This window comes from Pelodiscus sinensis, chromosome 29, assembly GCF_049634645.1.
Source record: "Pelodiscus sinensis isolate JC-2024 chromosome 29, ASM4963464v1, whole genome shotgun sequence".
Lineage (NCBI taxonomy): Eukaryota > Metazoa > Chordata > Testudines > Trionychidae > Pelodiscus > Pelodiscus sinensis.
The window spans coordinates 12,061,628-12,085,360 of NC_134739.1; the positions used below are offsets into that span (position 1 = coordinate 12,061,628).

Consider the following 23,733-nt stretch of genomic DNA (forward strand, 5'->3'; position numbering starts at 1 on the left):
AGGCTGCAGCCCTGCCGGTTGCTGCTGGTTTTATGCTCCATGGGGCTGCAGCTGATGCCGATCCCGTCAACCGGCTGGGCGGGGCAAATGGATTGGCCCCCATCAGTGGAGAGTTGGCAGGGCTGGAGCCAGGCTCAGCCCCCCCCAGGGCTTGCTCCCTGCACAGGAGCTGGGGGAGCTGGTTCTAGGCTGTAGGGTCCAGGGGGGCTGAGCATCTCCTATAAGGCCGGCACCCAGTGACTCAGGGGTGTACACCTGGGCCAGCAATTCCCCCTCCCCCTCCTGTGCAACCTGCCTCACTCCCTTGCTAAGGGGCAGCTTTTGTGAGCTGTTTCAGGCCCAAGGGGGCTCCCCAAAGGGCCTAGACCAGCTAGATGCTGAGGTGGCTCCCTCCCATGAGCTCCCAGGGGAGTTGGGTGCTTCTGCTACTGTTGACCCCCCCCCCCACCTCATTGCATGTTTAGAAGGCCCTAGGTCCTGGGGGCAGGGCCCAAAGCAGCCCCCCCATCCCTCAATTGGGCTCTGAGCAGCCCAGTGCTGCAGGTGCATGGAATCCAAACTCAGCCCGGGCTCTCAATGGACCAAACCAACCCCCAGGTCTCCGGTTAGCGTCGGACTCTGTGTTAGGAAGTCTCAGCGTGGGCCTGGGTGCGGGTTACAGGTGGCTCTGCCCCTGGCCTGCTGGGGGACCGTGAGCATGTTCCTCCCCTGCTCTGTGCCTCAGTTTCTCTCCCCCATAAGACAACACTGACTTCCTTTGCAAAGAGCTCCCCAGCTGTGGGCATGAGAAGCCAGGCAGGTGTTGGGGCAGTGTGACGTAGTGGGGGTACCTGGCTGGTTTCTATGCTGCTGGCTCTGGGGGAACCCCCACTGGCTGCCGTGGGTACCACGACCCAGCAAAACAGGATGAGTCACTATGCAAACCAGTGGCCAGACACCCCCCATGGAGAGGAACAAAGGAAGGTGGATGCTGCCTTGGCTGGGGGGCAGGGCTGGAAGTTAGGGAGTTGGTTGGTGGCTGTCTGTGAGGATGGATGAGACAGCCTAGGGAGAGGAGCTGGAGTTTAGGGGCCCAGTCTCCCCCATCTCAAGGGGGCCTGAGGCATCCTAGCCCAGTTCCTGTGACCAGATTACATCTGTGCTGCGCTGTGCTGGAGGAGCAATAAACCACCCTCAATTCCACTGGCTGGTACAGTCTGTTTGTGCCATTTCGGGGTGCAGGAGACGGGGAACCCCCAACGCGCCGTCACACTGGTGTCAGAAGTGGGATGCACTGCACCCCGTGGATGAAGCTTCCAGCGGCGAGCGACAAGGCGCAGTAGAAGCAAGAGCCCTGGAGCCAGGCGTGCTGGAGACAGAGCGAAGCGGTTCCTGGGAATCGTGGGGCGCTGCAGCACTAGACTGGTGAGTCTGCACCGAGGGACCCAGCGGGCAGATGGCCTACGCCCGACTCTTGAAGGCAGAGCTGGTGGAGCTGTGCAGAGAGAGGGGCTTGCCTGTGCGGAAAGCAACCAAGGCCCAGCTGATTGCTCAGTTAGAAGAGAATGACCAGCCACAGGGCCAGGATCTTGTCCCCAGGGGAAGCAGCCAGACCCCCCCTGAGAGTGTGTCAGGCTCAGAGAGGGGGAGGAGCGCTGGAACCCACCGGAGAGATGAGACAGCGTCTCCCGGGAGGCCTGCAAGCCGTAGCCCATCTAGGGCAGGGGCCAGCCCAGCGGAGCTGCGGCGGCTGGAGATCCAGCTGCGGATCAGGGAATTGGAAGTAGAGGACCGAGAGAAGGAGCGCCAGGACCGAGAGAGGCAGCGGCAGCATGAGCTGGCCATGGCAGAGCGGAGAACCGGCGGGGCACCGGCTGCGCCAAGTGCGGATGGGCCCCAGGGTCCCAGGACTGCCAGGCGCTTGGAGAGGCTCGTGGTGGCCCAATTGAAGGACATGGGCGACATAGACGGGTTCCTCAGCTCCTTTGAGAGGGCCTGTGGACTGCAACGGGTTCCCCCAGCTGACTGGCTGCAGGAGCTCATCCCCGCACTGAGCCAGGAGGCGGCCGGAGTGCTCAGTCAGCTGGAGGACCTACAGCCAGGGGATTACAACCGAGTCAAGGAGGCCCTGCTGCACAAGTTCGGGCTGACCCCCGAGATGTACAGGAAGAAGTTCCGGGGGGTACAGAAAGGGCCACGGGAGACCTGTGTGGACCTGGCCTCCCGCCTGGCGCAATACTGCCGCAAGTGGGTGTCTGGAGTCGGAGCCCAGACCGCAGAGGAGCTGCTCAAGCTGGTCATGATGGAGCAGTTCTATGAAGCGTGCCCACCCAAACTGAGGCTGTGGCTCAAGGACCGGAGACCAGAGAACCCCCAGGAGGCCGGGAGACTGGCGGATGAGTTCACGGAGAGCCGGTCCGGGTGTGAACGGGAGTCCCGGAGAGAAAGGGAACCGCGCAGAGACCGGATCTCGGCTGAGCGATGGAGGGAGTCAACTACGGGGCGAGACCAAGGAACAGGTCGTCTGGGCCCCAGAGAACCAGCCAGGGCCTGGACAGAGACAGCCCAAAGCCTAACTTGCCAGCGCTGTGGGCAAAGAGGCCACAAGAGGGCTCAGTGCACCAGGTCCCAGGACCGGGGACTTTCCAGGGTTAACTGGCTGGGGCGGGAGGAAGGGCAGGCTGCCCCAGAGGCAGGGGCTGGCAGGCAAACCTCAGCTCAGAGAGAGGGGAAGGATGCTCAGTGCACCTCCCCTGGGAGGTCTGATTCTCAGGAGGCGGATTCCTCCGTGTACCGGGTGGGGGCAGGACGGCCCCTGCGGAGCGAGTGCCTCATACCCCTGGAGGTGGATGGTAGGAAGGTGACGGGCTTCTGGGACACGGGGGCGGAGGTGACTCTGGCCCGATCCGACATAGGGGCCCAGGAGCGGATACTACCCCACGCGCAGCTGACCCTGAAGGGCATAGACGGGTCCCCGTTTAAGGTGCCTGTAGCCAGGGTGCATCTGAAATGGGGGGCCAAGGAGGGCCTCAAGGAAGTGGGGGTGCACCCGCACTTGCCCACCGAGGTGCTGATGGGGAATGACCTAGAGGAGTGGCCCCATGAATCCCAGCGGGCTCTAGTCACTACCCGGAGCCAGAGCCAGCGGGGGGCTGACAACGTGAGTCCAGGGAAGGACTCCTGGCAGCGTCCTCAGGGTCCCATCCCAGTGGAAACGGGGTCCAGCCAGGCTGGGACTCCGGACCTAGGCAAAGGTGGGGAACAGGTCCCGATCCCTGCCTCAGCAGCTGAATTCCAGGCTGAGGTACAGGCAGACCCCTCCTTGCAGAGGCTGAGGGACCAGGCTGGCCTCCGTGCAGCTCAGCCCCGGGGGAGAGGTGGCCAGGAGAGATTCCTGCGGGAGCGTGGGCTCCTGTTCCGTGAGTGGCTCCCCCCCAGGAAGGCGAGGGCATGGGGTGTCCAGCGGCAGCTGGTCGTCCCCCGAAAGTATCGCCTCAAGCTGCTGTATTCGGCCCACGATGTCCCCGTTGGGGGCCACCGGGGGATCCGGAGCACCCGGCTGAAGCTGCTCCAGCACTTCTATTGGCCGGGAATCTTTACAGCCGTGCAGCGGTACTGCCGGTCCTGTGACTCCTGCCAGAGGGGCGGGAAGGCCCAAGACAGGAGGAAAGCGGCTTGGGGGTCTCTACCCCAGATAGAGGACCCTCTGGGCTTGCTGAGAGAGTTATGGGAGGGGAAGACCTCCCTGGATGGAGCATCGGGGGTGGAAGCCGCCCTGGCTGTCCAGAGAAGGCTCGCTGGGCTCATGGCCCCAGCCCGAGAGACCCTGGCCAGAGATCAAGGCCAGCGGAAGGGTGGGTGTGACCCCCGAGGACAGGCCTGTGCCACTCGCCCTGGAGCGGGGCGGCGAGTGGACAGAGGGAAGCCAATTCATGTGGGGCCTCGCCACGGCCGGCCCGAGTCAAGGGGAGCACCCATGTCCCCAGGGCGGGTTCCCACGCAGAGGACCCGAACTTCCTTAGGTCACGAGCGGAGTGACCCTGCTCAGTTCGCTCTCGGAGGGGGGAGAACTGTGACGTAGTGGGGGTACCTGGCTGGTTTCTATGCTGCTGGCTCTGGGGGAACCCCCACTGGCTGCCGTGGGTACCACGACCCAGCAAAACAGGATGAGTCACTATGCAAACCAGTGGCCAGACACCCCCCATGGAGAGGAACAAAGGAAGGTGGATGCTGCCTTGGCTGGGGGGCAGGGCTGGAAGTTAGGGAGTTGGTTGGTGGCTGTCTGTGAGGATGGATGAGACAGCCTAGGGAGAGGAGCTGGAGTTTAGGGGCCCAGTCTCCCCCATCTCAAGGGGGCCTGAGGCATCCTAGCCCAGTTCCTGTGACCAGATTACATCTGTGCTGCGCTGTGCTGGAGGAGCAATAAACCACCCTCAATTCCACTGGCTGGTACAGTCTGTTTGTGCCATTTCGGGGTGCAGGAGACGGGGAACCCCCAACGCGCCGTCACAGGCAGGTCCCTCTCCCGCTGTCTCCCTCCCTTCTCCATTATCCACCGGGCTTGTCAGGCCCTGATCCTCAGAGGGATTTGGGTGCTTAAATCCTGTGGGTTTTAATGGGAGTTTGGCACCTAAACTACTTCAAGGATCTCCGTGTAATCTCTTGGGAACAGAGCCGGGCTCTCCCTGCTGCTTCCAGCCGCTGGCTTTTGGATATTCACTGGGCTGCTTCCAAGCCCCGTCTCATTTGTGTTCCCAGGTGCGGCCAGGCCCCTTTCTCCCTCTTGTTTAGCACCCAGCAATAGCTCAGACCGTGCCAATGGCCAAGGTCACCCAGGTGTCTGGGCTTTGCTCTTTTGCTGGGTCTCAGCCACATCCCCCACCCTGCTTCTGACACCTGGGCCTTTAGTTGAGTTGATTGGCCTTGGCCTTTCCCTGCATTCGTCAGCCCTGAATTTCATCAGCCATCACGCTGCCTATTTGTCCAGCAGAGCTGAGTCCTGGAGTCCCCCTCTGCCTCCCCTAGCCCAGAGGGGCTGGAAGGCCTAATGCCACCTCAGGAAGCAGAGCCAAAGTCCTTTGTCTTTGAGCTACCGATTCACTAGTGACTGGGCCTGTCACCCAGATGTCCCAGTCCCCTGTCCTGTGCTACACACCCGGCCCCGCTGCTTCTCTCAGCCCCTCGTCCCCTGAGCTGCAGCCGGGGTCTGGTTTGCTCCTCCCCAGCAGGTGGCTGAAGATATCGAGGACCTGGAGCTGGAAGAAGAGGCAGGATGCAGGGAAGTGGCCTCAACTCACAGCCCCGATAGCAGCACCAGGGGGCTGGTGTGGGGAGGAGTGGGAGGCCTCACCTGGAGCAAGCCAGCCCCCGGGTGTGTCCCTGGTGCCCATGGGTCCAGCAGCCCAGAGGCCAGCACGACAGCCTGGAGCTTTTTTGCATCTAGGGTTACCAGATGGCTTCAAAAAAAATATCGGACACACTTGATCTCAGATGTGTGGGGGGGACGGGGACGGGGGGACGGGACGGGCCAGCGGGAAGCAGGGCTGGTCGGGAGGAGATCGGGGGGAGCGGGGCTGGCTAAGGGAGATGAGGAGAACCAGCTGGGGGGAAGTGGGGCTGGTGGGGGGGAAAGGAGGGGGAGAGAATCGGCCAGCAGGGAGTGGGGCTGGCCTGGGCACACACAGATCCTGAGGTGCTGCCTGCCCCACACACGGTCCTGGTGGAGCACCTGCAAGTCCGGCCCTAAGATTCCCTCCCACCCCACCCCCCTCCTTTCTACTGTGTAGTTGTGTACTGCCTGGCTGGTAGACACACTCACGCCATGTGACTCACGCCGTGTCTACCAGCCAGGCAGTACGCAACTACGTACTGATACTCATAACACAACAACTTAATTAGAAAATACCGGACATTTCTATGTCTGGGATTTTCTCAATTTATTTCCTGGACAGAAACCTCAAATACTGGACTGTCCGGTGCAGCGAAGAACACCGGGAGCCAGGACCGGTGGCTGCAAACAAACTTTATGGGATCATGGGAAACTTGGCCACACCTACGGTACGTGGACATCCAGCTCACTAACATCATGCTGGACGAGGGAGGTTGCCAGATCAGAGTGCGCCGGACTAAAGAGGTTCAACCTGTACAATGTCAGCAGCTGCTGTTTAAAACCTAATGCTGGGGTGCCAAACCCCCACAGCGTAGGAGTTACAGGTTCTGAGCATTGTCTGCACAACAGGCCCAGATGTTTATGGGCTGGAAAAAAACATCACCTCCTCCGCCAGTCAGGTTTCACTTGTTTCTGGAATACAGCAATCCCCTGCTCAGTCTACCCCTCTGTGACCCGAATAGATTTTAATCACCTCCCCACCATGCTTTCCCTCTAGCAGGTCACCCCATCGCGAGTAAGTTCATAGCAACACCCTGATCCTTGCCAGAACTAAACTGAAAGTCTCTGACCCTGACATGCACACTGGATACTTCATAGATCCAGACCCGACTCACTGCATAGGGATCTTCTTCTAGGAGACAGGGAGGCACATGCCACCCTGCCTGTCTTGCTCAGGCTTTTAGAGATGTCTGTGAAAAAAAAAAATAGAGCAGCTGTTTTGGACTTTTCTGCTCTCACCCTTGTATGTGGCCAAGGGGGTGGCAAACACACAGGGAGAAGGGAAGGGTCACCCTTCTATCCCCCCCAAGCCCTGAATTATCTTGGATTGTCTTGGGCCTGGCCCTCCTTCCCAGGATGCTGCTGTAGAAAGATGAAGACCTGAAACAAAAGCCCATGTAGCCAGGCCTCTGCTAACAGACAAAACATGGCTAATATAAAGCAGAGCTACGCTGTGAGCAAGAGGCAGGCCCCTGCTCTCAGAACTTGGCATGAACAGGGCTGAGAGCACAGAACACTAATTGGGAATAGGCCCAGGTGTAGAACAGTCGTTGGTACTGATCATAAGTTGAAAGCACATGGTACCACCAGCTCATTAAGAAAGACCTTGGTAGTCACTCCCCACAGAGACCAACTCAGGTTCAGGAAAGGGTCTAAAATGACAGCTTGATGGATATGATCTAATCAAACCTAGAGCCCTTTTAAAATATTGGTGTATTTGGGCCTAAGCTTTCATGGGTAAAATCACTTTGTAAGAGGTCTTCATGCATTGGACAAAGCGGTGTTTACCCACAAAAGCTTAGACCCAAATACATCAATATTTAAAAAGGGCTCTGGAGGTGATTCTGGCAATTACAGACCGGTAAGTCTAATGTCAGTACCGGGCAAATTAGTTGAAACTATAGTAAAGAGTAAAATTGTCAGACAGAGATGAACATAATTTGTTAGGGAAATGTCAACATGGTTTCTGTAAAGGGAAATCCTGCCTTGCTAGAGTTCTTTGAGGGGATCAATAAACATGTGGACAAGGGGGAATCCAGTGGACGCAGTGTACGTAGATTTTCAGAAAGCCTTTGACAAGGTCGCTCACCAAAGGCTCTAAAGTTAGTTGTCATGGGGTAAGAGGGAAGGTACTTTCATGGACTGATAACTGGTTAAAAGACAGGAAACAAAGGGTAGGAATAAGTGGTCAGTTTTCAGAGTGGAGAGAAGTAACTAATGGTGTCCCCCAAAAGGTCTGTACTGAGACCAATCCTATGCAACCAATTTATAAATGATCTGGAGAGAGGAGTAAACAGTGAGGTGGAAAAATGTGCAGATGATACTAAACTGCTCAAGATAGTTACAACCAAAGCAGACTGAAGAGCTTCAGAAAGATCTCACCAAACTAAATGGGTAAGAAAATGGCAAATGAAATTATAGTGAACACTGGAAAAAATAATCTCAACTATATGTACAAAATGACGGGGACTAATGTAACTGTTACCACTCATGAGAGTGCTCTTTGAGTCATTATAGGTAGTTCTATGAAAATGTCCACTCAGTGTGCAGCACAGGCAAAAAAGCAAACAATGTTAGGAATCATTAAAAAAGGGATAGCGAATAAGACAGAGAATATCTTATTGCCTCTACATAAAACCATATGCCCACATCTTGAATACTGCGTACAGATGTGGTCACCATCTCAAAAGAGATATCAGCATCGGAAAAGGTTCAGAAAAGGGCAACAAAAATGGTTAGGGATTTGGAACATGTCTCCTATGAAGAAATATTAAAAAAACCTGAGACTTCTCAGCTTAGAAAAGAGACTAATGGGGGATAGGCTAGAGGTCTATAAAATCAGGACTGGTATGGAAAAAGTGAATAAGGAAAAGTTATGTATTTGTTCTGTGAAAGTAGAAAGAATTATACTGTAAGAAAAAGATGAATTGTGCTGTAATAATGGAATAAGTTGAAGGAATTCTGTTTGTCTTTTTAAGAGGAAGAAGAAAAGTATGTTAATGTTGATTGTAGGTATGCAGATCAAGGTGCTAGCCAATTTGGGCCTGAGTTTAACAGGAAAAGAAACATTAAGTGTTAGGAAACAATTCCAGATAATCAGGGAGATATAGCCAGGAGATTGCTGTGTGCTTAATATTGAAATGAAGAGTACTTGAGTAGCCTCACACTAATTATGTGAAGTTTTGCCCCCCTTTTAATCCTGTTAATTTTGGCTTCCTTTTGACTATATAAAATCAAGGGGTTTGAACCTTGTAGGGTACTCACATTTTCTCCATGCATTTTAGCAAAGCTTTGCTGAAATAAACAGAGCAGTCTGCCAAATCTGTGAGTCCTGTCTGACTTTGACAATTTGGAGGTCCCACTGAGATGGCAACCGTCTTCGCTGAAGCTGTGTGATCCCTGACTGTCTTGCAGGACTACCGTGGCAGCCGGCACCTGGGCATTTAGCCCGAGCGGTCCTCCGCCAGAATGGAAAGGTGCACAGCCACAGCGAAGTCTACGCCATCGAACCTGTTGGTTCCTGCTCTGTTCTGGTAGGGATCCCGGGATCTAACATCAGGACTCTGGTCAGGTAATTATTTTGTCCGGACTGAGGACTGTCTTGTCTCTGTGTCTATCCGTCTTCCCTGTGGTGTGAGTGAGTCTGGGAGCCATCCCTGTCCAGGGACTGGCCGACCAAGAGGCTCCTGTCCCCGCGGTCTGTGTGACTGGAATCTGCACAATCGCAGCCGCACCGCACCTTGGATAAAATCCTTGGAGTGAACGCAAGGGCGATTGAGGCAGTAGCCTGTGGGCTTCTTTTGTGTGTTGCACTGGGCACCGCTCTGACGAACCCGAATTTCCTCCTTGTGTAATTGGTGTATGAAGTCCTCCTGTATGGGTAACTAGACGTCTAAGCAGGGATAGTTCCCTAAAGGGACCCTGGCTCAGTTTATATATTTTAGAAAGGGTCCGGACTCCTGTAAATTTCTGGAAAAATGATCTAGATTGACTCTGGGGGGATCCCAAAACTCAGTGGCCACTGTTAGGATCTTGGAACAAAGACCAAGTGGACGTCTTAAAAGACAAACTTGGCCTTCCCAAAAACTAAATTGGCTAGAGGAGAGGTAGATTGCTTCATGCAGTGGTGGGACGAGGCAAATCTTAAATGAACTGAATCGAAGCTCGCCTCCCTTAAAAATTCTAATTATAAGAAAAAGCTTTATTGGAAACCTCCTCTCCCACCACCAGATCGAGCGCTTCCCTTTACCCCGTCCTTCAAGAAGACTCAGACCGGTCCCACTTGAAGTTATAAACCCTGGACCCACACGGAGCTCCACTCGATTTTAAAAGGTTTTCCAAAGCCCCAGGAAAACCCTACCAAATTTGCAGAGGAATTTTGCTAGTGTGCAATGCCTATGAACCCTCTGAAGCAGACCTGCTGCAACTGTGTAAGCTACTTATAACCCCGTAAACAGCAACAAAGAAAAAAAAAAAACCCGGGCAACTATCACACAGACTGACTGATAGTTTTTGTTTGTTTGGTTGGTTTTTGGGGTTTTTTTGGGGGTACAGCAACCAGGTAAAAATGGACAGGGCGCCCTGGCGCATGCGTTTGTTAATAGCCTCTTATCTGCTATTAGCAGTATGTTAAAGCAAATAAGTGTTGGATGGGAGGCCAAGACCATGGACAAATTGCAAGCAGTGGCAGAGCATTGCCACTGCACTCTAAAAGGAAAGAGAAGCAGTCCTCACAAAGGTTGATAGCTCTGCAAATACAGCATTATTCAGGGCAGGGCAGACAGTACTGGGAATGGGGAGGGTACCAAGAATGGGGATAAGGTCAGAGAAGGGGTCGTGGCACCGGGTTTTTGGGATTTAGAGGTTTCAGCTCCGGTCATATCCACCCTGTGGGAACAAGGCATTATTGTCCCCTGTTCCAGCCCCTGTAACACCCCTATCCTCCTCCCAGTTCGAAAGGCTGATGGGAAATCATGGCGGTTTGTTCAGGATCTTCAAGCTATTAACTGCATTGTTGTACCCACCTTTCCTGTAATCCCTAACCCAGCAACTAATCTGGCTTCTATCCTGCCAGATGCAACTCATTTTACTGATGTTGATCTGTGTTCTGCTTTCTTTTCTGTCCCGGTTCACCCTAAGTTCCAGTATCTTTTTGCCTTTTCTTACAAGGAGCAGCAGTATGCTTCCCAAGGGGCACACAGAAAGCCCGTCTTACTTTTCCCAAGCATTAGCCAAAGACCTTGTTAACCTGGTCTTCCCCTCTGGGTCCACATTGGTCCAATGTGTAAATGATCTACTCCTCTGCTCCCCTTCATTATCTGTCTCAGAAACTGACTCTTTAGTGCTTCTCACTGCCCCCCCCCCCACCTTAGGGTTACCTGTCTACTGTAAGCCCTTTACCCTTTTCTGCCACGAGCAATCTGGTTGTGCACTTGGGGTTTTTACTCAGGAACATGGTGGCAAAAAAAAAAAATCGTCCAGTAGCTTATTTCTTTGCCACCTTGGATCCTGTTGCCCAAGGTCTACCCCCGTCTGCGGGCTGTGGCTGCCGCGGCACGCCTAATTAAAATGTCTGAGTCCCTTGTCCTCCGCTCTCCTGTTTCTCTCATGGTCCCTCACTCTATAGATACTCTCCTGCTACAATGTAATACAGCTCACCTTTCCTCCGCCCGCCTCACTTTTACTGCTTTCGGCTTCGCATATCACCATAAAGTGCTGTTCTCAGTTGAACCCTGCCACTCTCCTTCCTCTGTCTAATGACGGTGAACCCCACGACTGCCTTGCAAGTGTCTCTGCTGTCACCGTCCCATGCCCCGACCTTTCTGATGTCCTTCTCTCTAACTCCGACCTTGTGTTATTCACTGATGGTTCCTGCTTTAGAGATAGCCAAGGTCGTCTCCTCGCAGGATATGCTGAGGTATCACTCTCTGAAACCCTAGAAGCTGCGCCGTTACCTTCTGTGACTTCAGCACAAGTCGCTGAACTAGTTGCCCTAACCCGCGCTTGCTTTCTGGCTGAGGGACGCTCCGCCACCATTTATACTGATTCTCGTTACGCTTTTGGGGTTGTACATGACTTTGGCACCCTCTGGCAAGCTCGGGGTTTCCTTACCTCTGCTGGTACCCCTATCAAGAATGGCCCCTACATTTCTGCTCTCCTGTATGCAGTTTTACTCCCATCTGCATTAGCTATTGTTAAGTGCCCTGGTCACTCCACAGCAGATACTAATGTTGCTAAGGGTAATGCTGCCATAAAATCTTCCCCAGGTGCGTTTCTCGGTTCCCTTTCTGTTTCCGTACCACCGCAGTCCCTTTCTAAAGTCACCCTGCTCCAAGACTCTGCCTCAGAAACAGAAAAAGACTCCTGGGTCGCCCAGGGTTGCTCTCTACACCCTGATTCCCTTTGGCGCCCCTTATTGGTGCCTTTGTGGCCCTCTTTTCGCTCTACCCAGCTCTAGCCGCCCTGCTACACGGCATTTCGCATGTCGGAAAGGAGGGTATGATCTCTGCTGTAACTAAGGCAGGATGGTGGGCCCCACATTTCAGCTCTTTTGCAGCTCACCTCTATGCCGCCTGTACCACTTGCCAAAGCTACAATGTTGGCAAACCTGTAAAGGTATCTCACGGGTTCTGGGGCCTGCCCCAAGCACTGTTCTTGCATTGGCAGCTTGATTTTGTACAAATGCCTGTGTGTCAACTATATGAATTCATTTTGGTTATGGTATGCTTATTTTCGGGTTGGATTGAAGCCTTTCCTTGTCGCAAAGCTGATTCGCTGTCTGTTGCCAAATGTTTGTTAAATCATATTATGCCTGCAAAAGAAACTCCTGCCACTCTGTCCAGTGACCGGGGTACACATTTTACTGGACAACTTGTTCAGCACCTGGATCGTGTATTACATGTCACACACTTGCTGCACTGTCCCTACCACCCACAGAGCGCAGGTGCAGTTGAAAGACGAAATGGCATGCTAAAAAAAATAATAAGCTTGCAAAAATTTGTGACTCTACAGGGTTAAGCTGGCCAGCAGCCTTACCATTGGCCCTTATGGAAATTCGATCCACCCCATCCCAAAGACATAAATTAAGTCCTTTTGAAATTGTTATGGGGCGCCCTATGCGAACAATGGCTACCATTACTCCAGTCTCAGACTTGAACTTGACTCGCAGTATACTCCTTCAGTACTGCAAGGGACTAATGCAAGCTGTAAGTCACTTCCATTCACAGGTTTGAGCCGCCTGGCCAACCGAACCCACCTCTGACGCCTGCCACACCCTCGAGACAGGTGATTGGGTCTACATACGACACCACCAACGAAAACACGCCATGGAACCCCGGTGGAAGGGTCCACATCAGGTGCTGCTCACTGCCCAGACGGCTGTTAAGCTATCCGGCATCGCAGCATGGATACAGGCTTCTCAGTGTAAGAAGGCACCACCCCCAGCAGACCAGTCATCGCCTCAGGACCACGCAGAGTCAATTTTGACTCCAGAAGAAGACGTAGAGGAATAGCCTGCAATACCTTACAACCTACGTTCACGTAAGGGTTGCCTGAAGCAGACGACAACCAAAAGCAAGGCCCAAGAAGAAGCAGCAGTGAGCCTAGCGCCTGCTGCCTGGTGGACATAAAACCGTGACTGCGGTTCCCTCAGCTGAGGTTGTCAGAACCAAAAAGGGTCTTGCCTCCAGCATGTGCCTCTGGTGGGGCCTGTTCCTCGGCTACTGGTGTCTTAAGGTCTGGGGAATCCACAATGACAATGACAATTCTTTTATCCACCAGCAAGTATGGATCGCTCAGACCCTTAATATCTCTAATTGCTGGGTCTGCAGCCACATCCCAGCCCACTCACAAGCTGGTTCCTGTCTTGGCAATCCCACTTAATTCCCCAGGCCTCACCGGAGGACCTCATCCATTTAACAAGACATGGAACAGTAATGACACTTGGGAAGCAGTAGGAATAAATGTATCTAAATGGATAAGCGTGGTGGAGGGAAAAGGTCACTGGTGTTTGGTGTGTAATGGAACGGGGCTAAATCTGGGGAGAAGCAGTTGTCTCCAGCATATTGTAACATCAGTACAATCTTTAATGCCATGCAAATAACACTACTCCCCGTAAGGAGAATCACCTTGTGCCCTTTGGGGGATATTACTCCTCCTTTATAGACATCTATATGGCAAAGGGGTGCAACCGACCCTTCCCGGCTTTGATAGGGCATCATTGGGTCTGTGGAACAAAGGCCTATACCACATTACCAGTTAACTGGTCAGGTATCTGTTATCCCGCCCAACTCTTCCCACAATTCCGAGTGTTAGAGTCCTTCCCACGAGAACGCCTCCGTAATTTTAGGCAAAAAAGAAGGGACTTGTCGGATGCCAAATGGTATGTGAATCACATAAGCCCTTTAACTTGGGAAGAGGCTATTGGTGGTTCCTTTATCCCACTTGGGGGAGTAATACATCATGCAAAAAGGCTTCTGAGGTTACAAGCAGTAGTTGAAATCATGGCAAATGAAACTGGAGAAAGTTTAAGGGCCCTGGCCAAAGAAACAGAAGCGATCAGACAAGTGGTCCTCCAAAACCGTCAGGCATTGAATATAGTGCTGGCAGCAAAAGGAGGGACCTGTGCTCTCATTGGCAAAGAATGTTGTGTATATATACCAGACAACACCAATTATGTAATAGATCGCGCTAGCTACTTAGAAAAGATTGCATATCTTCCTCACGAAGAGCCAAGTTCCCTGTGGAAATGGCTGAGTAACTTGTTCAATTTCACTGGCATAGGAAACTGGTTGTTTCAGGGAGCCCTGACTATCCTATTTGGGATCTTAATGATTTTTGTATGTTTTCAGTTAATCTCCTGTTGTATCCAAAACTGTGCAAAACATATCACACAGCTAGCTACCCCTCACCAGAGTGCTAATCTGATGATTTTAAATATCACTGATGAACAGAGAGACAAAGAACGGTTAATGCAAGGAACCCAGTAATTGTTGGTCATAGGCGAAGCTTGACCAAAAGGAGGGATTGTGAAAGTAGAAAGAATTATACTGTAAGAAAAAGATGAATTGTGCTGTAATAATGGAATAAGTTGAAGGAATTCTGTTTGTCTTTTTAAGAGGAAGAAGAAAAGTATGTTAATGTTGATTGTAGGTATGCAGATCAAGGTGCTAGCCAATTTGGGCCTGAGTTTAACAGGAAAAGAAACATTAAGTGTTAGGAAACAATTCCAGATAATCAGGGAGATATAGCCAGGAGATTGCTGTGTGCTTAATATTGAAATGAAGAGTACTTGAGTAGCCTCACACTAATTATGTGAAGTTTTGCCCCCCTTTTAATCCTGTTAATTTTGGCTTTCTTTTGACTATATAAAATCAAGGGGTTTGAACCTTGTAGGGTACTCACATTTTCTCCATGCATTTTAGCAAAGCTTTGCTGAAATAAACAGAGCAGTCTGCCAAATCTGTGAGTCCTGTCTGACTTTGACAGTTCCCATAACATAAGAACAGGGCGGGGGTGTGTATCACCAAATTAAATTAATAGGCAGCAGGTTTAAAAACAAATAAAAGGAAGTTTCTCTTCACCACAGCGCAGTCAGCCTGTGGGTCTCCTTACCAGAGGCGGTTGTGAAGACCAGGACTTTAACAGGGTTCAAGAAAACTAGATAAATTCATGGAGGACAGGATCATCAATGGCTATTAGCCAGGATGGGCAGGATTGGTGTCTCGAGGCTGGGAATGGGTGACGGGAGAGGGATTGTTTCTGTTCTGTTACCTCCCTCTGGGGCACCTGGCGCTGGCCACTGTGGGCAGACAGGACACGGGGCAAGATGGACCTTTGGTCTGACCCAGTCTGGCCGTTCTTATGCCCGAATACTTGTTAGTCTTTGAAGTGCCACAGGACTCCTCGTGGGTTTGTAGATATAGATTATCGCGGCTAGCCCTGAGAGCGTGGGTACAGATACTTAACGTTCCTTTTCTTTTGCTTATGAAGGTGCCACTTGGCTAACTTTTCTACCCAGTACGAGAAACAATACTGCAGGGATTGAGGGACTGCTCCTACTGCATCTTGTCCCCAGGCTCAGCTACCAAGGCTTCTCCTTTCTACGCATCCATCCCAGCTCAGTGACTGTTCTTTGGCCGAGAGTCCCTTCGCCCTCTTTCTACAGCAGGAAGAAAGTTGCTGTACTGACTAGATGCACACCCGAGCCTTGAGAGGTTAGGTGTGCTGCCCCGCAAAAGCACTGCGCGATAGAAAGGTGGATTGCTGAGAAGTTTCACTGTATTGCAAGAGCCACATGTCCCCAGATGGCAAAGGCAGCTCAGCACCCCCGAACCCAAGCAGGAAAGGAAGCCGACACAGGCCAGAGCCGGTTTGGATGTGGAACGTTTATTAATACCCTTTTGATGACAGCACTATGTACACAGAACAGCCACAGAAGTTTACTTCTTGGTTTCCTCCTCCTTGGAGAGAGTCTTGATGATCTCTTCCTTCTTGGCTTGCAGACGTTCTTCACGGCGCTTGCGGGCTTCCTTAGTCTTGGACCGGCGAGCTTCCGCCTGGTCACTGGAAATGAAGAGGTTTCATGAACACAAGGGATGTCAAAAACAACTGCCATAAACCTACCCAGCTTTCACCTGGGCCTCCCTCCCTACCTCCCACTATTTTGCTCCAGCCGTAGGTAGCTGTCGGGGAGAGATGAGCTACGAACACATTTCACAAACCCCTCATGCACCATCGAGGCATTACAGCTCCCCGGTACGGCTCTGCAATGCAACAGACTAAAGTGCAATGCAGTATCTTGTTCAGTGACCCCAATGATCCACAGTCAATAGGAGCTACTCTTGGCCAGGATTGGGAATGAGCTAGGTCAGCACAAGGGCACCATGCTGCCTTCACTCCAAGGCCACCACGTTGACTTGTCTGTTAGAGACTCCCTTGAGATCCTAACAAAGCTAATCTGTCCACTGACTGAATTTAGAAAGGGAAAGTAACGCATGATCTGCCGGAACATATTTGTCCTTCAACTGTCTTAACTCTCCCTCTTCTTCAGACCGGATCCTCCAATGGGAGGGGAGTTTGTCTCCATAATCTTCAGCTAAACAATGTGCCCATTCCCAGAAGGTTTGCGATTTCCTGGGCGTTTGTGGCACAGAAGGGCAAAGCTTGTTGAAAGGGGACACTTGCGTCACCCTGGGATATATTTACACCATTAGAACCAAGGCTGATTTGTCAACACTGATGCGGTACAACCCTGCATTCAGCTCAGCCTTACGCCTCGTCTACACTAGAAAGTTCTGCTGCTCTAGCCATACTGGCAGAGTAGAAGTCTCCTAATGCGAATGGTGCGATACCGATACAAGGGTGCTTACGAGGACAGTGCTGAAAGCACTTGGAATCACCTGAACCGATATTGAGAGCTATAAAAAGCAAACTTGTGCAAGACTTTTAACCCTGGGCCTGTACGGAGCGCTCTGCATGGCTTTAAGAATCAAACACTTACGCCAGGAGCTTCTTGCGAGCCTTGTCTGCCTTGAGTTTGTGGATGTGCTCCATCAGAATCCGCTTGTTCTTGAACACGTTCCCCTTGACCTTCAGATACAGACTGTGGTACCTGGAAAAGGAAAGGGATGGAGTGAGGGGGGGCAGCCACTGTGGGGCAGGAAGCAGCACTCATTTGCTTGAGGCTGCCAAAGAGGAAACACAAACAACTGTGCAGCTTCCAAGGCATCTTGAGGGATTCAAGACGAACCCAGTTCTGCCTTGTCTGCAGTGAACGCCGTGTGCCACGTGGTGACTTGCGTGTCCCAGAGTTTGAAAAGGAATTTCACCATTGTGCAACATCTTAATCTCCCTTGAGCTGCCCAATTTCAACAAAGGCATCAGATCTGAGAAGCACTGTAACACCAAGATCGTTCCGCAGCGAGAGACTGATCATTTACATAGAAGATGTTTTTAATCTCTTAGGGTATATGTCTACACTGCCACCCTAGTTCGAACTGCAATGAAGAGTAACGATAGTCCGAATTAGGGGCTTTAATTTGAACTACTTAGCCCGTGCCGCATGTAGCCGCGGGCAGGGAGTCCGAACTACCAGGCATTTAAAAATGACGGTGCCTGGAAACGTGCAAATAAAGCTCAGGATATTTTAATCCTGGGCTTCATTTGCAAGTTTGAATGACTACATTAGCCACCCTAGTTTGAACTAGGGTGGCTAGCATAGACATACCCTTAGCTTTCTGCTCTGGTCTCTGTGGGCTCGGGTCCAAGTCCATAGAGCCTGCTGCAAAAGCCCTGGTGTATCCAGACAGATGGGGAACCTGTTCCACCCAAACACACTCACCAACTAAGGAGAGGGGCAGGATTCAACTGGCTCTAACACTTACATATGGCGGTCGATCTTCTTGGACTCCCTGTATCTGCGAAGGAGACGTCTCAGAATTCTCATTCTCCTCATCCAGGTCACCTTCTCGGGCATACGAGCATTAGCTGTACCCTTCCTCTTACCTGGAAAGGGACAAGTTACAGAGCGAGAACACAGTTAACTGCCGGTGAGCAGCCTTCCCAGCACGCTTAACACCTCTGCCTGCCTCAGAATTAGGGATATCAACCTGTAGCTGACTATGCAATTAACCGATAAGCCTGGGCTTATCAGTTAATCCTATCAAATACATGCACCCCCCCTCCGCTGCCTCTCTATCAGAAGTAGCATGGGGGGGGGGAGAAGAGCGGGAGCCAGTGCCTATAGAGCCACTCCCCTACCCCGTGCTGCTGCCTCTGATAAGCAGGTGAGAGCAGATACACACGGGGATCTCCACACATGCTGGTTCTGCAAAGCCACCTCTCCTCCTCCGCCACTGCTGCCACGAACCAGCCTCTGCCCACGGCAAGCCCCATAGGATGCTGGCACAGTCTATGGGGAGCTCAGAGTCCCCCGCAGACAGAGGCTGCCGCCAACCCACACTGCTGCCTCTGATACAGAGGCAGCAATGCAGAGTGGCAGGGGGCTCCCCAGGAGTGGGGCCAGAAGTGCACTGGCTGCCGGCCCTGCCTCCAGGGACTATTGAATAATTGTGTAACCACTAAGATTTAATGCAGTTACATGATTATTAATCGATATATAACATCCCTACCCAAAATCCAACGAGTATGATTAACAGAACCCCTCCTCAGTACATAAAGCCGTTTATAAATCCACCCTCAGGAAAGGTCTCTAGAATTGGACAGATGTTTACAGCCAGTTATCCTAAGTGAAGCCAGCCAGCACTTACCTATGCCCATATGCCTGCCCTTTCGGCGGGCCAAGGTGTTCTTCCTGCATCGGGCACGGGAGTGAACAGTCACAGGTTTGCGGATTATTAAACCATCCTTGATCAGTTTCCTGATTTGCTGACCTGGAAATCATAAGGCATTCCATGTTCAAGACAGAACAGGTAACAGATGGCACGAGCAAGGCGAGAGTCCAACATCAACATTTCCTGTTCAGAACGTTTTCGGGATGGATTAGAGAGTCTACAGCAGCAGTTCCCAACCTTTTCCACATGGGGACCCATTTTGACAATTCACGAAGACTTGGTGACCCAAGGCAATTCAAAAACGGGAGGGAAAAGAGGAGGCAGAGCCACCTGGGGAGACACGTGGTGACCCTTTTGAAATATAATGGTGACCCATATTTGGGTCCCGACCCATAGGTTGGGAAACCCTGGTCTACAGTATCAGAGGGGTAGCTGTGTTAGTCTGGATCTTCAAGTGGGTCTTTGCCCACAAAAACTTATGCTCCAATACATCTGTTAGTCTATAAGGCGCCACAGGATTCCTTGTTGCTTTTGCTGATCTACAGGAATTTAAGAAGATTACTAAAGCCCCTTAATTGTTTTCCTCAGGCCGTTGTGCGATGGACTACCACAGGCCTACACGGGAAACATTCTTCCATCACTGCAGTGTGAAGCTAAATAGAATGAACAGCCCTTCCAAAGAAGTCCTTTGGATCCAGCTTCTGTCTCCATTCTATTTGCTGGATCTGCCAGCTCAGTGAACACCAAAGGATGCCTATTCTGTGAGAAGGAACAAACTATTTTTCAGAGCTTATAGTGAACTGTATCGCATGCATTTGTGCTCTTCTTATTTTTCAGTCACACATCTCATCTGTTAACCACTGGATATCACTATGGTTGGTGTTTGCCTAGAGCAGTGTGTCTCAGTTTTTTTATATAAAGTTCCCCTTTAAAAAAAAAAGTTATAAGTACCCCCAGTACCTACAGTTTTCAGACATACAATTTTTTTTCTACCATTGCAACACATTTGATTAAACAACTTAATTGTAACCTGGTGGGCAATGAAATGTTTGGGTGTAAAAAAGTACAAAAATAATAAAGCGTTGTAAAAATTAACACAAAAATTCAGTTTTCTCCAAATTTCAGTTGTGTTAATGTCCCCCCCCCCCAGACTTCTCTCAAGTACCCCGGAGGGTACTCGTACCACTGGTTGAGAAACACTGGTCTAGAGAGTGTTAACTCCTGTCCCGAAGAACATCCAAACTTGTCACATTTTTGCACGAGTTCTTTCGGTGTGGATTTAGCAGACTCCTAGAGTTGTGTCACTAGCTGCTTCCAATTATCAGAGGAAGGCAACTGCTACATGCTTGTAAGTCAGCAAAACCTTTAAATAAAGTCCAATATTAAAAAACCTGTGGCAAAAGCAATTGTTAGCTACTATTAAATTAACCTGCTAGAGAGCGTGTAACCAGGGCAAGTTGAGATCACTGCACCTTCTGCAATAGTCAATCATTATCTATGCCCACAAATCATACCAGGAGACAGCACTAGCAAGTCAGGGACTCGCCCAGAGCTCCTGTGGATGAGAAATAGTTACTTACGAGAATTAGCATTGGCAATCTCGTTGGTCTCGTTCGGATCCAACCAAACTTTCTTCTTGCCACAGCGCAGGACGCTGGAGGCCAGCCTCTTCTGCAGCCTGAGCATACTGAACAAACCAACACACAGCTTAGAACAGGCAGCCCCCCAGTGAGAGCAATGGCAGAGCTCAACATGTGTCTGATCCAGGAATGCTCAAAATGCAGCCTCCCCTTACGCCCGGCTTTTCAACCCACAGATTACAAACCCCACTGTAAGTTAATTTCATAGGGCACTTCTGAAATGCCTCCATCTGTGAAAAGGGCAATCAAGTCTGGCATGTGGCAAAAATAGCGAGTGGAGAAATCGCAGCCAGTGGGATTGACCAGAACTCTTACTAAAAAGAGAGAGGAGGTTTCCACTTGTGGAAAAAATATCACATACTAAGATGGGGGGGTGACGTTCAACTGAACAGGCGGGACAAAGCTGGAACGGCAACCAGTGATTCCGGGTGCCTCGCTTGAGCTGAGCACCACCCTTGACGCTGGCCCCGGACACCCCAACGTCACCCGTCCCTGTGCAAGTCAGAGCCTAGTGCTCCAGGGCCCAGCAGAGGGGCAGACTTGGGCTCCCTCCTCAGGCAAGCCTGCTGTCCAGACAGCCAGGGCCCAGGGGAACATGGGGGAGACCCAGCAAAGCGGGGCCTTCCCTGGGGCACCAGACACCAGGTTACATCAGCCTGTCACCAGTGACCCCCCCCACTCCACCCCCCCCCGTTCCAGGCCTCTCCTCCTCCCCCCCCTCCAGCCCCCCCCGTTCCAGGCCTCTCCTCCCCCCCCACTCCAGCCCCCCCCCCGTTCCAGGCCTCTCCTCTCCCCCCCACTCCAGCCCCCCCCGTTCCAGGCCTCTCCTCCCCCCCCCCACTCCAGCCCCCCCCCGTTCCAGGCCTCTCCTCTCCCCCCCACTCCAGCCCCCCCCCGTTCCAGGCCTCTCCTCCCCCCCCCACTCCAGCCCCCCCCCGTTCCAGGCCTCTCCTCCCCCCCCCACTCCAGCCCCGCCCCCGTTCCAGGCCTCTCCTCCTCCCCCCCACTCCAGCCCTCTCCTCCCCCCCCACTCCAGCCCCCCCCCCGTTCCAGGCCTCTCCTCCTCCCCCCCACTCCAGCCCCCCCCCCGTTCCAGGCCTCTCCTCCGCCCCCCCACTCCAGCCCCCCCCCCCGTTCCAGGCCTCTCCTCTCCCCCCCACTCCAGCCCCCCCCGTTCCAGGCCTCTCCTCTCCCCCCCACTCCTCCCCCCCCCGTTCCAGGCCTCTCCTCTCCCCCCCCCACTCCAGCCCCCCCCCCGTTCCAGGCCTCTCCTCCCCCCCCACTCCAGCCCCCCCCGTTCCAGGCCTCTCCTCCCCCCCCCACTCCAGCCCCCCCCGTTCCAGCCCTCTCCTCCCCCCCCCACTCCAGCCCCCCCCGTTCCAGCCCTCTCCTCCCCCCCCCCACTCCAGCCCCCCCCCCGTTCCAGCCCTCTCCTCCCCCCCACTCCAGCCCCCCCCCCGTTCCAGCCCTCTCCTCCCCCCCACTCCAGCCCCCCCCCCGTTCCAGCCCTCTCCTCCCCCCCACTCCAGCCCCCCCCCGTTCCAGGCCTCTCCTCCTCCCCACTCCAGCCCCCCCCCCGTTCCAGGCCTCTCCTCCCCCCCACTCCAGCCCCCCCCCCCCGTTCCAGGCCTCTCCCCCCCCCACTCCAGCCCCCCCCCGTTCCAGGCCTCTCCTCCCCCCCCCCGTTCCAGGCCTCTCCCCCCCCCCCACTCCAGCCCCCCCCCCAGTTCCAGGCCTCTCCCCCCCCCACTCCAGCCCCCCCCACTCCAGGCCCCGAGGGAGGGGCCGCGCCGGGGCTGACGGGGCAGGCGGCTCCCCCCGCCGGGCCCGGGCCTCGCTCACCTCATGGCGGCGGCGGCCCGAGCTCGGAAAGGAAGGGACCTCAGCGCCGGCCACTCCCACTATCAGCGCGGGGGGGGGGGTTGCGTGGGACGTACCATTCCACCTCCTCCACTCACAGCGCCCCCTCCCGTCCCAGATGGCTCCACTGCGTTATGGGAGAGCCCAGAAGAAAGGGAAAGAAACCGGTTCCGAGGGAAAAAGTTCGGACGGAACCGAGAGTCTGCAACATATCTTCCCCCCCTCTCCCCCCGTGTCTGGGAATGGTATAGTCCGGGGCCCGGCGGCGCCTGCGCAATGGTCACGTGGGAGAATTGCCCGGACTAGCCCGGCAGAGGCTGCGCCTGCGCAGTGCAGGGAAGCTGCTCAGTGTACCACGTGGAAGGGGATGGGGTGGTGCAGGGTTGGACAGGCTGGGGAGGGCTGAGCCATGGGGGAGAGGCAGGGCAGGCGTGGGGTAGCTGTGGCTGGACCAATGGGGCGGGTCAGGGCTGGGTGGGCACTCATGGGGTAGGAGCTGGGTTCATGGGGTCACTGTGGGAGCAGATCAGGGTTGGGGGCAGTCATGGGGGAGGGATTTAATAGTGTAGTCAATTAATGGATGAGCAAACGCACTTCTCGGTAATGCTAGGTAATGCTAGAGACTACAGCGCTTCCCTCCCTGCTGCCATCTGAAAAAGTGGGTCTGGCCCACGAAAGCTCATCACCTAATAAACCATCTTGTTAGTCTTTAAAGTGCTACATTGTCCTGCATTTTGCTTCAGCTACACCAGACTAACACGGCTGCATTCCTATTACTATTCTACCAGACCATTTGTTAGTACATTTTTAAGCATGCTGGCCAGCAGCCCGGCTCAGTCCTGGCTTGCACCAAGTCCAGGCCCTATCCTTACTGGGGCTCTGCATTTGCAGTGTATTAGGAGCCAGGTGGGCAGGCAGCCCGGCTCAGTTTTGGCTAGTGCCTGGCACCCTATGCTGCTGCCTCAGCGGAATGGCTGCCAGCCCCACCCCCAGGGACTATAGACTAGTGGAGTATCCAGTAAGAATTCATGAGGTTAATTAACTTCAATTAACTGATATTTAACATCCCTATCATGGGGTAGGAGGTGGGTTCATGGGATGAGTGTGGGAGCCCTTGGGGCAGGTCAGAGCTGGGGAACAATTGAAGCTGGGTTCATGGGTTAAGTGTGGGAGCCCTGGGTCAGATAGGCCAATGGTACAAGTACCCTTAGGGGTACTTGAGAGAAGTCTGGGGCTGGGGATTGCCCCGCTGGCCACATGCTCCCTGCAGTGCTTTCGCCTTGGAAGTGTGGCAACAGCCTTAGGGCTGTTCCTACACTTCAAAGGCAGAGGTGCCCTATTGACTGATTGAATAGTTGATGCAAATTGAATCGACTATTCGATTAATCAGTTACTCAAAATTTAACATCCTGGCTACGTCTAGACTGGCATGATTTTCCGCAAATGCTTTTAACGGAAAAGTTTTCCGTTAAAAGCATTTGCAGAAAAGAGAGTCTAGATTGGCACGGATGCTTTTCCGCAAAAGCACTTTTTGTGGAAAAGCGTCCGTGCCAATCTAGACGCGCTTTTGCAC

At 53.0% G+C, this 23,733-nt stretch overlaps 1 protein-coding gene across 1 annotated transcript; it reads right to left on the reverse strand.

Moving 5' to 3' along the window:
• Positions 1–15,733: 15,733 nt before the first annotated feature.
• On the reverse strand, positions 15,734–22,270 carry RPL19 (ribosomal protein L19). The gene is made up of 6 exons (XM_075911282.1): positions 22,143–22,270; positions 20,241–20,347; positions 18,637–18,759; positions 17,752–17,872; positions 16,869–16,979; positions 15,734–15,931 (listed from the first exon to the last, which is right to left on the reverse strand). The coding sequence occupies exons 1-6, from the start codon at positions 22,145–22,147 to the stop codon at positions 15,808–15,810; spliced, it is 591 nt and encodes a 196-aa protein (XP_075767397.1). The 5' UTR covers positions 22,148–22,270; the 3' UTR covers positions 15,734–15,807.
• Positions 22,271–23,733: the final 1,463 nt, after the last annotated feature.

Bases quoted from the DNA above. Each gene is read 5' to 3' on its own strand.
- RPL19 (XM_075911282.1), bottom strand. The intron at 18,760-20,240 runs GTAAGTAACTAT...TATGATTTCCAG, and splicing joins GATTGCCAATGCTAATTCTC to GTCAGCAAATCAGGAAACTG. The intron at 16,980-17,751 runs GTAAGTGTTAGA...TTCCTTTTCCAG, and splicing joins AAGAAGATCGACCGCCATAT to GTACCACAGTCTGTATCTGA.